Here is a 14,784-nt window from a genome sequence, read left to right as displayed (position 1 = left end):
CTAACTAAAGTCACTAACGACTTACTAACCGCCATGAGCAAGCGACACTACTCTGTCCTCCTTCTCCTGGACCTGTCCTCTGCCTTCGACACCGTAGACCATTCCCTCCTGCTACAGACTCTCTCATCTCTTGGCATCATAGACCTGGCCCTATCCTGGATCTCATCATACCTAACAGACCAAACATTTAGTGTCCCCCTCTCACACACCACCTCCTCACCTCGCCCCCTGTCTGTCGGTGTTCCCCAAGGCTCTGTCCTAGGACCCCTACTATTCTCCATCTATACCTTCGGCTTGGGACAGCTCATAGAATCCCACGGTTTGCAGTATCACCTCTATGCCGATGGCATGCAGATCTACCTATCTGGACCCGACCTCGCCTCCTTACTGACTGAAATTCCACAATGTCTGTCTGCTATCTCAGTCTTCTTCTCTGCTCGCTTTCTCAAACTGAACATGGACAAAACAGAATTCATCATCTTCCCCCCATCTCATTCTACCCCTCCACCAGACCTAGCGATCAATGTCAACGGCTGCCCTCTTTCCCCAGTCCCGCACGCTCGGTGCCTTGGGGTGATCCTCAACTCTGCGCTCTCTTTCAAACCACATATCCAAGCCCTCGCCTCTTCCTGCCACCTCAAACTCAAAAATATTTCCAGGATCCGCTCATTCCTCAACCACGAAACCACAAAAACACTAGTGCATGCTCTTATCATCTCCCGCCTCGACTACTGCAACCTCCTACTCTCTGGCCTCCCCTCTAGCACTCTGGCTCTGCTCCAGTCCATCCTACACTCTGCTCTACGACTAATCCACCTGTCTCCCCGCTATTCCCCAGCCTCCCCCCTATGCCAGGCCCTTCACTGGCTTCCTATAGCCCAGAGGCTACAATTCAAAACTCTAACCATGACATACAAAGCCATCCACAACCTGTCTCCTCCATACATCTTTGATATGGTCTCTAGGTACCTACCCGCACGCAACCTTCGATCATCTCAAGATCTCCTTCTCTACTCCCCTCTTATCTCTTCTTCCCACAACTGCATACAATACTTCTCCCGTGCTTCCCCCATACTCTGGAACTCCCTGCCGCAACACATCAGACTCTCACCATCAACGGAAACCTTCAAGAAGAACCTGAAGACCCACCTGTTCCGACAAGCCTACAGCCTGCATTGCTCCTCTGTCTACTGAACCACAGCAAGACCTACTCTACCCTCTCCTACTGTATCCTCACCCATCCCTGTAGACTGTGAGCCCTCGCGGGCAGGGTCCCCTCTCCTTATGTATTTGTGTGTCCCTTGTCTTACACATGTTTATTATACTTGTCTATATTTCCCCTTTTCACATGTAAAGCGCCATGGAATAAATGGCGCTATATACACTCACTGGCCACTTTATTAGGTACACCATGCTAGTAAGGGGTTGGACCCCCTTTTGCCTTCAGAACTGCCTCAATTCTTCATGGCAGAGATTCAACAAGGTGCTGGAAGCATTCCTCAGAGATTTTGGACCATATTGACATGATGGCATCACACAGTTGGCGCAGATTTGTCGGCTGCACATCCCTGATGCGAATCTCCCGTTCCACCTCATCCCAAAGATGCTCTATTGGATTGAGATCTGGTGACTGAGGAGGCCATTTGAGTACAGTGAACTCATTGTCATGTTCAAGAAACCAATCTGAGATGATTCGAGCTTTATGACATGGCGCATTATCCTGCTGAAAGTAGCCATCAGATGTTGGGTACATTGTGGTCATAAAGGGATGGACATGGTCAGCAACAATACTCAGGTAGGCTGTGGCGTTGCAACGATGCTCAATTGGTACCAAGGGGCCCAAAGAGTGCCAAGAAAAAATTCCCCACACCAAGACACCACCACCACCAGCCTGAACCGTTGATACAAGGCAGGATGGATCCATGCTTTCATGTTGTTTACGCCAAATTCTGACCCTACCATCCGAATGTCGCAGCAGAAATCGAGACTCATCAGACCAGGCAACGTTTTTCCAATCTTCTACTGTCCAATTTCGATGAGCTTGTGCAAATTGTAGCCTCAGTTTCCTGTTCTTAGCTGAGAGGAGTGGTACCCAGTGTGGTCTTCTGCTGCTGTAGCCCATCTGCCTCAAAGTTCGACGCACTGTGCGTTCAGATATGCTCTTCTGCCTACCTTGGTTGTAACGGGTGGCAATTTGAGTCACTGTTGCCTTTCTATCAGCTCGAACCAGTCTGCCCATTCTCCTCTGACCTCTGGCATCAACAAGGCATTTCCGGCCACAGAACTGCCGCTCACTGTTTTTTTTTTCTTTTTCGGACCATTCTCTGTAAACCCTAGAGATGGTTGTGCGTGAAAATCCCAGTAGATCAGCAGTTTCTGAAATTCTCAGACCAGCCCTTCTGGCACCAACAATCATGCCACGTTCAAAGGCACTCAAATCACCTTTCTTCCCCATACTGATGCTCGGTTTGAACTGCAGGAGATTGTCTTGACCATGTCTACATGCCTAAATGCACTGAGTTGCCGCCATGTGATTGGCTGATTAGAAATTAAGTCTTAACACACAGTTGGACAGGTGTACCTAATAAAGTGGCCAGTGAGTGTAAATGCATAATGATAATAATGATGATGAATCAGGCCATATTTCTTATCTGCTTTCAGCAGGCTCCTTATCATCACAGGTAGGATTGCAATCAGCTGATAACACAATAGGTCACAGCTGCCCCTGATCCTTCACACTTCACAAGAAACTTTGCACTTACTTATTTGTTGCTTCAATAAAAAAAAGTGCTCAGAGTCAATCAAATGCTGCTAATGTACGTGTATTTCCTGAAACTACAGGAAGTTAGAGTCTAAAATAGCCCCAGTGGCCAGTGTGAAAATTGCAAGATTTCAAATTTTTAGTTTTAATAAAAACTGTGATATGGTAAAAAACATTGTCAATATTAAACAAGATAATAATACATTTAACACAAAAACCTGACTTAAACACTAGGTCATTTTCTGATAAAATATTAACTTTAAGGGATCGCTCAGAATAGCGTTTAAAAAAAAATTGGACCAATTTTCATCAAGGAAAGTGGGACGATTTTTTCTCACTTGTCATCCGTGTGAAATCTGTTTTTGACTCTTCAGCTTTTAATCTTTTACAGAACCATTTACATAATTGTAAAGTATCTGTAAAAATCAGATGTTGCACTGATGGACCATATGGCATGAAATGTTTTCTAGCACTGTACTGATTTCGGAGAGAAATCTCAGGATGATGCAATTTTTTTCTCATGCTGAATACAACTGAGAAAATAAATGCAGATCTGCGCTGCCTCATTGAATAACAATGATTGGAGTGCAGTAAAAAATTTTTATCAGATTGCACGCACATGTTTTATACGCTAGTGTGAGCGAACTCTTAATATACCCTTTCAAAACACACTGAAAAAGAGATTACTGCTGCAGCAGCAATCCCCTCCTCCACCTCCAGTATTTTCTGTTACTCTCAGCTACTTAGTTAGATTTTTGGGGACTGAAGAGATTAATGAACACTTTGGAAAGTTTCCAATATATATATATATATATATATTGTGGTGTAGTGACCACTATGTCAGCTAGGGGGCGCTGTGTGGGTGTCCCAGGAGGGGTGTACAGGCACATTCAGTGTGGTAACAGGAGCAGGGTCCTAAATGGCCATTATGGGTCTCAAGGTGGGTGGCCTTGGGATGCAGGCTCCAGGGTGTATTGATCAGCAGAGGTACTGCTGATATTTCTGTTACACTGTGTCAGGGAAGCCTGTGTGTGTCTATGTGCAGTACAACCTTTAGTGATGTCATAGCCTTGTGATCACCTGTGGGTGTGGTTACAGGGCTATGTAATTGAGGTGTTTGGCACATGTGAAGAGTGTGAGAGAGTTTGTCTGAGTGTGGACAGACCTCCATGTGTTCAGGTGGGACACTACAGAAAGTTGTATATGGGGAGGACTACAGCTCCCAGCATGTGCTGAGACTCTCGGTCCGAGTCTCCAACCATGGACATTTGTGTTCTTTGGCCTAAGCTAGAGGCTATTTTGGTAATGTGCTGCCTTGTGGGTTTATAATGCAAATAAACCTCATGAACTTTGGGAAGAACCTGTCGCATATTTGTCTCCCGCTGCACCTAAGCGAGTCGAATCCCTACAATATATATATATATATATATATACTAGATGAAGGCCCATGCTATCGCATCGGGAGGGCGGTAATGTCATGATGGGGGCATGCTTTGCAGCATTGAGAATCTCTCCCCCCATGTGCTCACCCACCTATCCACTCTCTCTTACCCCATGTGCTGACTTTTCCCATCTGTGCTCTCTTCTTTGACCTGTCTAACTCATGTGCTATCACCCTTGTCTGCTGTCTCTCTCCTTCCTGTGCTGTGTTCTCCCCTCATGTGCTGTCCCATTTGAGCTGTCCCCCCTGTGCTCTGTCTCTCTCACCCCTCTGTCTGACCATGTACAGAACATACCATAGCTCCTGGGCAGGGGAAGAAGCAAAACACAATACTGACATTACAGCAGGAGATCGCAGAGGATACATTTTGTGAGGAAAAATATTGTTTAAAAACAGTCAGTGAAATATTTTATCTCACAAAATGAATCCTCTGTGATCCCCTGCTGTAATGTCAGTATTGTATTTTGCTTCCTCCACTGTCCAGGAAATGTGGTATGCTCTGTACACGGTCAGGCACAGACAGTTTTTAAAATGAACTTTCGTTCGTGGGAAAACCTCTTCAATGTGACCGGCTTCCTCTGCCTGTAGACACATCGTGCATCTGCTGCCAGGATGAGCCAAATGATTCACTGCAGCTGCGTGGAATTTGTGAGGGCGCAGTGCAACGGTGTTCCGCTGGTGGTACCACGCAAGAGGTTGTGTGAGTGTATGAGTGTGAGTGTGTGTGTGAGTGTGAGTGTAAGTGTGTGTGTAGCGATGGTGTTCCGCTGGTGGTACCGCACAATAGGTTGGTACCAGCAGCAGTTTCCATATTGAGACACACATCACTTGGGTGTCCCAATATGGCGGTCGGTGAACTTCCTCCGCTTGGAATTCTGGGATACGGTGACATCTGGACAGAATAGGAAATGAAAACATTACAAGGCAATTATATAAATATATATACTAGATGGTGGCCCGATTCTATCGCATCGGGTATTCTAGAGTCTCTGTTAAAATAATAAATAGTGATATACTCACCTTCCGACGGCCCCCAGACTCTGTCCCTCCTCTCACCACGCTCCCGGCATCTTCCGGTCCCAGTAATGCTTTGTGCAAAACACCGCTGATGACGTCGCGCTCTCGCAAGAGTGACGTCATCTTTGGCCCTTCTCGCTAATCATTACTGGGACTGGAAGATGCCGGGAGCGTGGTGAGAGGCGGGACAGAGTCCGGGGGCCGTCAAAAGGTGAGTATATAACTATTTTTTATTTTAACAGAGACTCTAAACTACCCGATGCGATAGAATCGGGCCACCATCTAGTGTATTATACTCATGTAACACCCGGAGCTGCTGTCACTGTTCTGCTGTTACCTAATGTATTGTACGTAAGTTACATCCAGAGCTGCACTGTTCTGCTCTTACCTAATGTATTGTACACAAGTTACACCCAGAGCTGCACTGTTCTGCTCTCACCTAATGTATTGTACGCAAGTTACACCCAGAACTGCAGTCAACATTCTGCTCTTACCTAATGTCCTCCTGTTACACCCAGAGCTGCAGTCACTGTTCTGCTGTTACTTAATGTAGTGTACTCCAGTTACACCCAGATCTGCAGTCACTGTTCTGCTGTTATCTAATGTATTGTACTGCAGTTACACCCAGAGCTGCTGTCACTATTCTGCTGTTATCTAATGTATTTTACTCCAGTTACTCCCAGAGCTGCAGTCACTGTTCTGCTTTTACCTAATGTATTGTAGTCCAGTTACACCCAGAGCTGCAGTCACTGTTCTGATCTTACCTAATGTATTATACTCCTGTTACAGTCAGAGCTGCAGTCACTGTTCAGATCTTACCAAATGTATTGTACTCAAGTTACACCCAGAGCTGCAGTCACTGTTCTGCTCTTACCTAATGTACTCCTGTTACACCCAGAGCTGCAGTCATTGTTCTGCTGTTACCTAATGTAGTGTACTCCAGTTACACCCAGATCTGCAGTCACGGTTCTGCTGTTACCTAATGTATTGTACTCCAGTTACACCCAGATCTGCAGTCACTGTTCTGCTGTTACCTAATGTATTGTACTCCAGTTACACCCAGAGCTGCAGTCACTGTTCTGCTGTTACTTAATGTAGTGTACTCCAGTTACACCCAGATCTGCAGTCACTGATCTGCTGTTACCTAATGTATTGTACTCCAGTTACACCCAGAGCTGCTGTCACCGTTCTGCCATTATCTAATGTATTGTACTCCAGTTAATCCCAGAGCTGCAGTCACTGTTCTGCTTTTACCTAATGTATTGTAGTCCAGTTACAACCAGAGCTGCAGTCACCGTTCTGCTCTTACCTAATGTATTTTACTCCTGTTACAGACAGAGCTGCAGTCACTGTTCAGATCTTACCTTATGTATTGTACTCCAGTTACACCCAGAGCTGTAGTCACTGTTCTGCTGTTACCTAATGTGGAGTCACTGTCACCTAGGAGGGAGCCTAGTTACTATGTGTTAAGTCCAGCATTTGCAGTTAGATCCCCTGAAGAGTCAGTAAATGACGAAACGCGTTGGGATGCATAGGGACATTGCAGGGCTATCTTTGTGAGGGTCAGATGTGGACTGCCCTTGTTAGGGCGGGAGCTATGGGTGTCAGGTCTGTTAGCCCTTACAGGGTTTGATTAGGGTTATTCCCTTTTCCTGACTCGTCTCAACTCCGCTGGACATCTGATCATTGGCATCTTCCAGACATTTGGGTGAGATCCTTCCTTTATTGAGCATTTTCTTGGACCACTGTTCTGATTTATGGATGCCCCTCCTTTATACATGAATGAGTTACTTGTTTTAGCTAATATGATAGGCTTTATATGCCTTCCTTCAAATAACCATTCATGATAAGACTATAGATGTTATTCACATTGTCTTGTATTGGTCTGTCCAGGTATGTTACTTTTTGGACATGGAATCAGCCACATGTATGTACCTTGGGTGATCTGGGGTGTTAACAGACACCCTATCGTATAGTCTGTGGCAATTGATTTAGTGGTTTATTTTAATCGCACATTTTCGTTTGGTAGCCTTTATATAACATTAAAAGTTATGTTTTATTCTTTCTCTTTTTGCTGATTTGCTATTTATGTTTGGAGAGATTTTGGACTTGTATTCCATTTGGTGCTGTATGTTCTCAACAAATTTTGCAGCATAATGTAGGGCCCAGTGTGAGAAAGCTGGGTCTACCTCAGAGGTCATGGGTCTTCCAGCAGGACAATGACCCAAAACACACTTCAAAAAGCACTAGAAAATGGTTTGAGAGAAAGCACTGGAGACTTCTAAGGTGGCCAGCAATGAGTCCAGACCTGAATCCCATAGAACACCTGTGGAGAGATCTAATAATGGCAGTTTGGAGAAGGCACCCTTCTAATATCAGGGTCCTGGAGCAGTTTGCCAATGAAGAATGGCCTAAAATTCCAGCAGAGCATTGTAAGAACCTCATTGATGGTTACCGGAAGCGGTTGGTCGCAGTTATTTTGGCTAAAAGTTGTGCAACCAAGTATTAGGCTGAGGGTGCCAATACTTTTGTCTGGCCCATTTTTGGAGTTTTGTGTGAAATGACCAATGTTTTGCTTTTTGCTTCATTCTCTTTTGTGTTTTTTCATTTAAGACAAGTTAAATGAAGATAATAATACCAAAGAATTTGTGTTTGCAATCATTTTCAGGAAGAAACTGAGTATTATCTGACAGAATTGCAGGGGTGTCAATACTTTTGGCCACAACTATATATATATATATATGCTTTATGCGCAAACATCATAGCGGCATATATATTGTAAGTTTATTTATGCAAATAATGAAGCAATTTACCTGGAAGGGGATAACCAGATTGACTTGCTCTCCTACTTTTTTGATAAAGGTTTGCCTGAGGTGTCTAGGCAAACGAATCTTTGGTTGTTCTGTAAAATGAAGTCAATGAGATTGTATGAAAATCCATACTGACGTTGTTGCATAATAGTCATTAAGGTGATAAACGATTATTTTTTTCATAACTTACGCACAATCTCTCGGATAGTGACTGGCTGGGTCAGGACAGCTGGCTCACTTCTTCCTGCAATATTTACAGCAACTACTCGGAATTCAATCCTTTCTCCTGTAGGAAGTTCCTTCACTGTGTATCCACATCTTTCTACCAGTTTACTGTTGGCTTGGGTCCATTCAGTACCTGTAAATGGAAATGTATAGAAGATTAATGTATGACATTAGTGATATCACTCTAAAACCAGGTCTCCATGCAGGGTTGTTGTCGTTGATGACTGTAAATTCATGTATTTCTATAACTTCTTTTTTTACTGTTATGTGAGGGTCATGGTATCTCACTATGCTACCATCGCTGTCCTGTAGTGATGAGTGAACATGCTGGGATAAGGCGTTATCTAAGCATGATTGCGTGCTAACCGAGTGACTTCGGTGTGCTCGAAAAATATGTTTGAGTCTCCAAGGCTGCATGTCTCCTGGCTGTTTGACAACCACAACACAAACAAGGATTGCTTGTTTGCTAGGCAATCTCTGCATGTGTTGTGGCTGTCGAACAGCCGCGAAACATGCAGCAGTGGGGACTCAAACATATTATTCGAGCACACCGAAGTCACTCGGTTAGCACCCAAGCATGCTCTGTTAGCATCTTATCCCAGCACGTTCGCTCATCACTACTGTCCTGTAGTCAAGAGTTGACATATAGTCCTTGACCATTTTAAAGTTATAATTTTGCAAGGGTAGTCTCAGAAACAATGATTATTTTCCATCCGTATATCGAGTGAGACTCGAATGAGTCTATGGGAGTGCCAAAAAAATTGGATCATCCATATTACATCTGAGTTTTAAAGCTACATTTCAGTTTAAACCTATAAAGTTATGTTTGGTCTTGTAATTTTTTTTAAATGATAATCTATAAATACAAATGTAAAAATGGACATACAAATGCCACATAGATGGAATATGAGCGGCAATGCTGCTACTTATCCCACACTCCTCTGCCTTTCCACTGCCTATTTTCTGCCTCTCCACAGTCAAATCTCCACCTAAATCAATGAAGTAACTCCCAGAAATAGCTGTTTTTTGAGACATTTCAGGAACGTTTGAAGGAGCCTGTGTGATTTGATGACTCTTCCAGTAGTCCATCTATCTCATCCTGCAATCCCACACAGACTCCACAATGTTGAAATCAGGGATCTTTGGGACCATATCATCACTTCCAGAACTCCTTGTTCTCCTTGTTCTTAACGAGAACCTGTCATGGGGATTTTAAAGCCCAAACTAATGGCATATATATAAAAATGTTTTAATGCCGATTCAATCCTTAACTACTCCAGCACTGAGATCTAACTTTTTGGACACCATCATTAAGCTAAAAAACAATGAAATAGAGACATCCCTGTATCAGAAGCCAATCGACCGTCCAACATACCGTATATACTCGAGTATAAGCCGACCCGCCTAATTTTGCCACAAAAAACAGGGAAAACTTATTGACTCGAGTATAAGCCTAGGGTGGAAAATGCAGCAGCTACTGGTAAATTTAAAAATTACAAATAGATACCAATAAAAATAAAATTAATTGAGACATCAGTAGGTTAAATGTTTTTGAATATCTATATTGAATCAGGAGCCCCACATAATGCGCCATACAGTTCATGATAGCCCCATAAGATGTTCCATACAAAATATGTCCCATATAATGCTGCACAAAGGTTAATAATGGCCCCATAAGATGCTCCCTAGAATAAAATGCCCCATATGCTGCTTGATAAAGGTTATGGCTCCATAAGGCTGGTTTCACATTAGCGCATTTTATGCGCACGCACGGCCGGGGGTAGCTCCGCCCCCGAGCCGGCTCTCTGCCCGGCGTGCCCGCCCCTTCCTTGTAGCGCCGCCTCCTAGCGCACAGCGGCGCCTGCGATCGGCGCACCCTATCTTTAGCATAGGGTGCGCCGATCGTGCGCAGGTCGTGCGCTAGTTGCGCTTTGACCTGCGCTGCGCACTTATGACGGTGCGCCGTGCGCGCCAAAATCCGAAAAGTTCGATTTTGGCGCGCACGGCGCACCGTCAAAAGTGCGCAGCGCAGGTCAAAGCGCAACTAGCGCACGACCTGCGCACGATCGGCGCACCCTATGCTAAAGATAGGGTGCGCCGATCGCAGGCGCCGCTGTGCGCTAGGAGGCGGCGCTACAAGGAAGGGGCGGGCACGCCGGGCAGAGAGCCGGCTCAGGGGCGGAGCTACCCCCGGCCGTGCGTGCGCATAAAATGCGCTAATGTGAAACCAGCCTAAGATGTTCCATAGATTATGCCCCATATGCTGCCCCATAAAATGTTCCATAGAATAGGCCCCATAAGATGCTCCATAGAATAGGCCCCATATGCTGCCCCCATAAGATGCTCCATAGATTATGCCCCCATATGCTGCCCCATAAGATTCTTTATAGATTATGCCCCCATATGCTGCCCCCATAAGATGCTCCACAGATTATGCCCCCATATGCTGCCCCCCATAAGATGCTCCATAGATTATGCACCCATATGCTGCCCCCATAAGATGCTCCATAGATTATGCCCCTATATGCTGCCCCTATAAGATGCTCCATAGATTATGCCCCTATATGCTGCCCCTATAAGATGCTCCATAGATTATGCCCCCATATGCTGCCCCCATAAGATGCTCCATAGATTATGCCCCTATATGCTGCCCCTATAATATGCTCCATAGAATAGGCCCCATATGCTGCCCCCATAAGATGCTCCATAGATTATGCCCCCATATGCTGCCCCATAAGATTCTTTATAGATTATGCCCCCATATGCTGCCCCCATAAGATGCTCCATAGATTATGCCCCCATATGCTGCCCCCATAAGATGCTCCATAGATTATGCCCCCATATGCTGCCCCCATAAGATGCTCCATAGATTATGCCCCTATATGCTGCCCCTATAAGATGCTCCATAGATTATGCCCCTATATGCTGCCCCTATAAGATGCTCCATAGATTATGCCCCCATATGCTGCCCCCATAAGATGCTCCATAGATTATGCCCCTATATGCTGCCCCTATAAGATGCTCCATAGATTATGCCACATATGCTGCGCCTATAAGATGCTCCAAAGATTATGCCACAATATGCTGCCCCCATAAGATGCTCCATAGATTATGCCCTATATGCTGCCCCTATAAGATGCTCCATAGATTATGCCCCCATAAGATGCTCCATAGATTATGCCCCCATGTGCTGCCACTGCTGCATTTAAAAATAGAAAATTACATACTCACCTCTCCATTGCTGGGCCAGTTGCCGTGTCACTGCTGGCACCTGAGATATTCACCTGTCCCCCGGTCCATCGCTACTTGCTGCTGTCTGGCACATTCTCTGTCAGTGACGTTCAGAATGCAGGGGGCACGGCGCGCACTAACCACGTCACCATGCCCTCTGCTGTCTGAACGTCACTGACAGATGATGTGCCAGACAGCAGCAAGCAGCGATGGACCCCAGACAGGTGAGTATCGCTATACTCACCCATCCTGGCACGGTCTCTGCAGCACCCAGCTTCTCCGCGATCTCCCTTCCTGCCTTCAGCGGTCATGTGGTACCGCTCATTACACTCATGAATATGCGCATATTCATGAGTTTAATGAGCGGTACCATGTGACCGCTGAAGGAAGGGAGATCACGGAGAAGCTGGGGGTTGTAGAGACCATGCCAGGACGGGTAAGTATAACATGACACCAGTGCCCCCATCCCTCTCCGACCCCCTGGTGTATATGACTCGAATATAAGCCGAGAGGGGGACTTTTAGCCCAAAATAATTGGCTGAAAATCTAGGCTTATATTCGAGTATATACGGTACCTTAAATGGGACAGTTTCCATCCAAAACACATAAAGAACTCTACTATCTATAGCCACGCCATCAGACACAATCGTATATGTTCCAAACCCATGGATAGAGATGAACACCTTGGTCACCTCAAAAAGACCTTTTTGAATCAGGGCTACCATCCAAGAACAATTGAAAACCAAATTATAAGAGCCACCAGAATGTCAAGGAATCACCTGCTACTTTACAAAGCTAAAGAAGAAAATAACCGAGTGCCTCTAGTAGTCACCTACAACCCTAATCTGGAAGTGCTAAGGGGAGCTGCACGGAAATTACAACCTTTACTACAAAAAGATGCCCGATTGCAATCCATTTTTCCAGACCCCCCATTACTGTGCTTTAGGCAGCCCCAAATCTAAGAAGCATCATTGTCAGAAGCGCCTTGTCCTTTCCAACAGCTGCAGGAACCTTTCCTTGCAACCAGAAAAAATGTAAAACCTGTCCATTTATAATGACCACGGACAACATAAAGATCCCCAACTCACATCAGGACTAAAAGATCCCTGGTACTTTCAGCTGCATCACATCTAATGTGGTGTACTTACTTATTTGTACTAAATGTCCAACTGGGGGTCTGTATGTGGGGGAGACAGGGCAAAAGCTTAGAACAAGGATGAATGCTCATCGTCACACAATAAGATAAAAAAGAATGGATCTACCTGTGGCAAAACATTTTTGTATGTCTGATCACAACACCATGGATTTAAAATTACTGGTATTGAAAAGTAACTTCACATCCCAGAGAGAGAGAAGAGTCTGGGAGTTCAAGCTCATGATGACCTTCGACACTCTCAATGCTGGAATGAATGTGTCACATTGATTTATTTCTTTTTACATCAATTAAGGAATTTGCTCCTAAGACCTTGTGGGGGCATCACAACACATTAGGAGACCCCAATCAGAGGACAATAAAACATCCAGACTCCTTATCTATGAATTGGTCCAATATTTATGTTTCTCCCTCTCCCATAATGATAGTTCTGCTTCACGTCACTTGTCTTATCTAATGCATTTTTTGTGTGCTGCATTCCCTTCCTAGGCTTTTATACAGGCTATGATAGGGTAGACTATACCATGTGACGTGAGACATGCATGGCATTTTGAGGAAGCCTGCATACTCATGTGAGCCTTCTGTGACTGATGACATCTACTTCAATCTATATACAGTATATAAAAATGAGAGTATGTACAGTTGTGGCCAAAAGTATTGACACCACTGCAATTCTGTCAGATAATACTCAGTTTCTTCCTGAAATTGATTGCAATCACAAATTTTTTGTTATTATCTTCATTTAATTTAAAGAAACTGAGTATTATCTGACAGAATTGCAGGGGTGTTAATACTTTTGGCCACAACTGTATGTGTGTATGAAGCCACTCCCACTCCACATAGCCCCACCTACAATACATAACCACACCCACTCCATAGCTCTGCTCCATCTGGTCAAGCCTGCTCCTTTATTGTGATGTCACAGTAGAATGTTAGCATAATGCTCCACCCCCTCCAGTTAGCCCCTCCCCTTTGATGGATATATGGGCACTGGACTGTGGGATGGAGGATATGTATGATGGGTATATGTGCACGGGACTATGGGATGGAGGATAAGTATGATGGGAATGTGGGCACGTTAATATGGGATGGAGGATATGTATAACTAGATGGTTGCCCGATTCTATCGCATCGGGTATTCTAGAGTCTCTATTAAAATAAAAAATAGTTATATACTCACCTTCCGACGACCCCCGGACTCTTTCTCTCCTCTCACCATGCTCCCGGCATCTTCCGGTCCCAGTAATGCTTAGCGTGAAATATCGCTGATGTCATCGCGCTCTCGCGAGAGTGATGTCATCTCCGGCCCTTCTCGCCAAGCATTACTGGGACCGGAAGATGCCAGGAGCGTGGTGAGAGGAGAGTCCGGGGGTCGTCGGGAGGTGAGTATATAACTATTTTTTATTTTAACAGAGACTCTAGAATCCCCGATACGATAGAATCGGGCCACCATCTAGTGTATTATACTCCTGTTACACCCGGAGCTGCTGTCACTGTTCTGCTGTTACCTAATGTATTGTACTTCAGTTACACCCAGAGTTGCTGTCACTGTTCTGCTGTTATCTAATATATTGTACTCCAGTTAATCCCAGAGCTGTAGTCACTGTTCTTCTTTTACCTAATGTATTGTAGTCCAGTTACACCCAGAGCTGCAGTCACTGTTCTGCTCTTACCTAATGTATTATACTTCTGGTACAGCCAGAGCTGCAGTCACTGTTCAGATCTTACCAAATGTATTGTACTCAAGTTACACCCAGAGCTGCAGTCACTGTTCTGCTGTCACCTAATGTACTGTACTCCAGTTACACCCAGAGCTGATGTCACTGTTCTGCTGTTATCTAATGTATTGCACTCCAGTTAATCCCAGAGCTGCAGTCATTGTTCTGCTTTTACCTAATGTATTGTAGTCCAGTTACACAGAGAGCTGCAGCCACTGTTCTGCTGTCACCTAATGTATTGTACTCCAGTTACACCCAGATCTGCAGTCACTGTTCTGCTGTTACCTAATGTACTCCTGTTACACCCAGAGCTGCAGTCACTGTTCTGCTGTTACCTAATGTAGTGTACACCAGTTACACCCAGATCTGCAGTCACTGCTCTGCTGTTATCTAATGTATTGTACTCCAGTTAATCCCAGAGCTGCAGT

At 44.9% G+C, this 14,784-nt stretch overlaps 1 protein-coding gene across 2 annotated transcripts in view; it reads right to left on the bottom strand.

Annotated features, from left to right (window-relative positions):
• The window catches only part of LOC141085560 (myosin-binding protein C, fast-type-like), a 157,292-nt gene that overhangs the window by 50,955 nt on the left and 91,553 nt on the right, over positions 1-14,784 (bottom strand). For both annotated transcript variants that reach the window (XM_073571014.1, XM_073571015.1), the window contains 2 exons: positions 8,220-8,387; positions 8,033-8,121 (listed from right to left, as the gene is read on the bottom strand). In XM_073571014.1, the coding sequence (XP_073427115.1) occupies positions 8,033-8,121; positions 8,220-8,387 (257 nt within the window). The remainder of the gene's footprint in view (positions 1-8,032; positions 8,122-8,219; positions 8,388-14,784) is intronic.

Source organism: Dendrobates tinctorius, unplaced genomic scaffold, assembly GCF_039654945.1.
Source record: "Dendrobates tinctorius isolate UK_male_01 unplaced genomic scaffold, ASM3965494v1 ptg000028l, whole genome shotgun sequence".
In the NCBI taxonomy this organism is placed as follows: Eukaryota; Metazoa; Chordata; class Amphibia; order Anura; family Dendrobatidae; genus Dendrobates; species Dendrobates tinctorius.
This window is presented reverse-complemented; position numbering and strand designations above follow the sequence as displayed.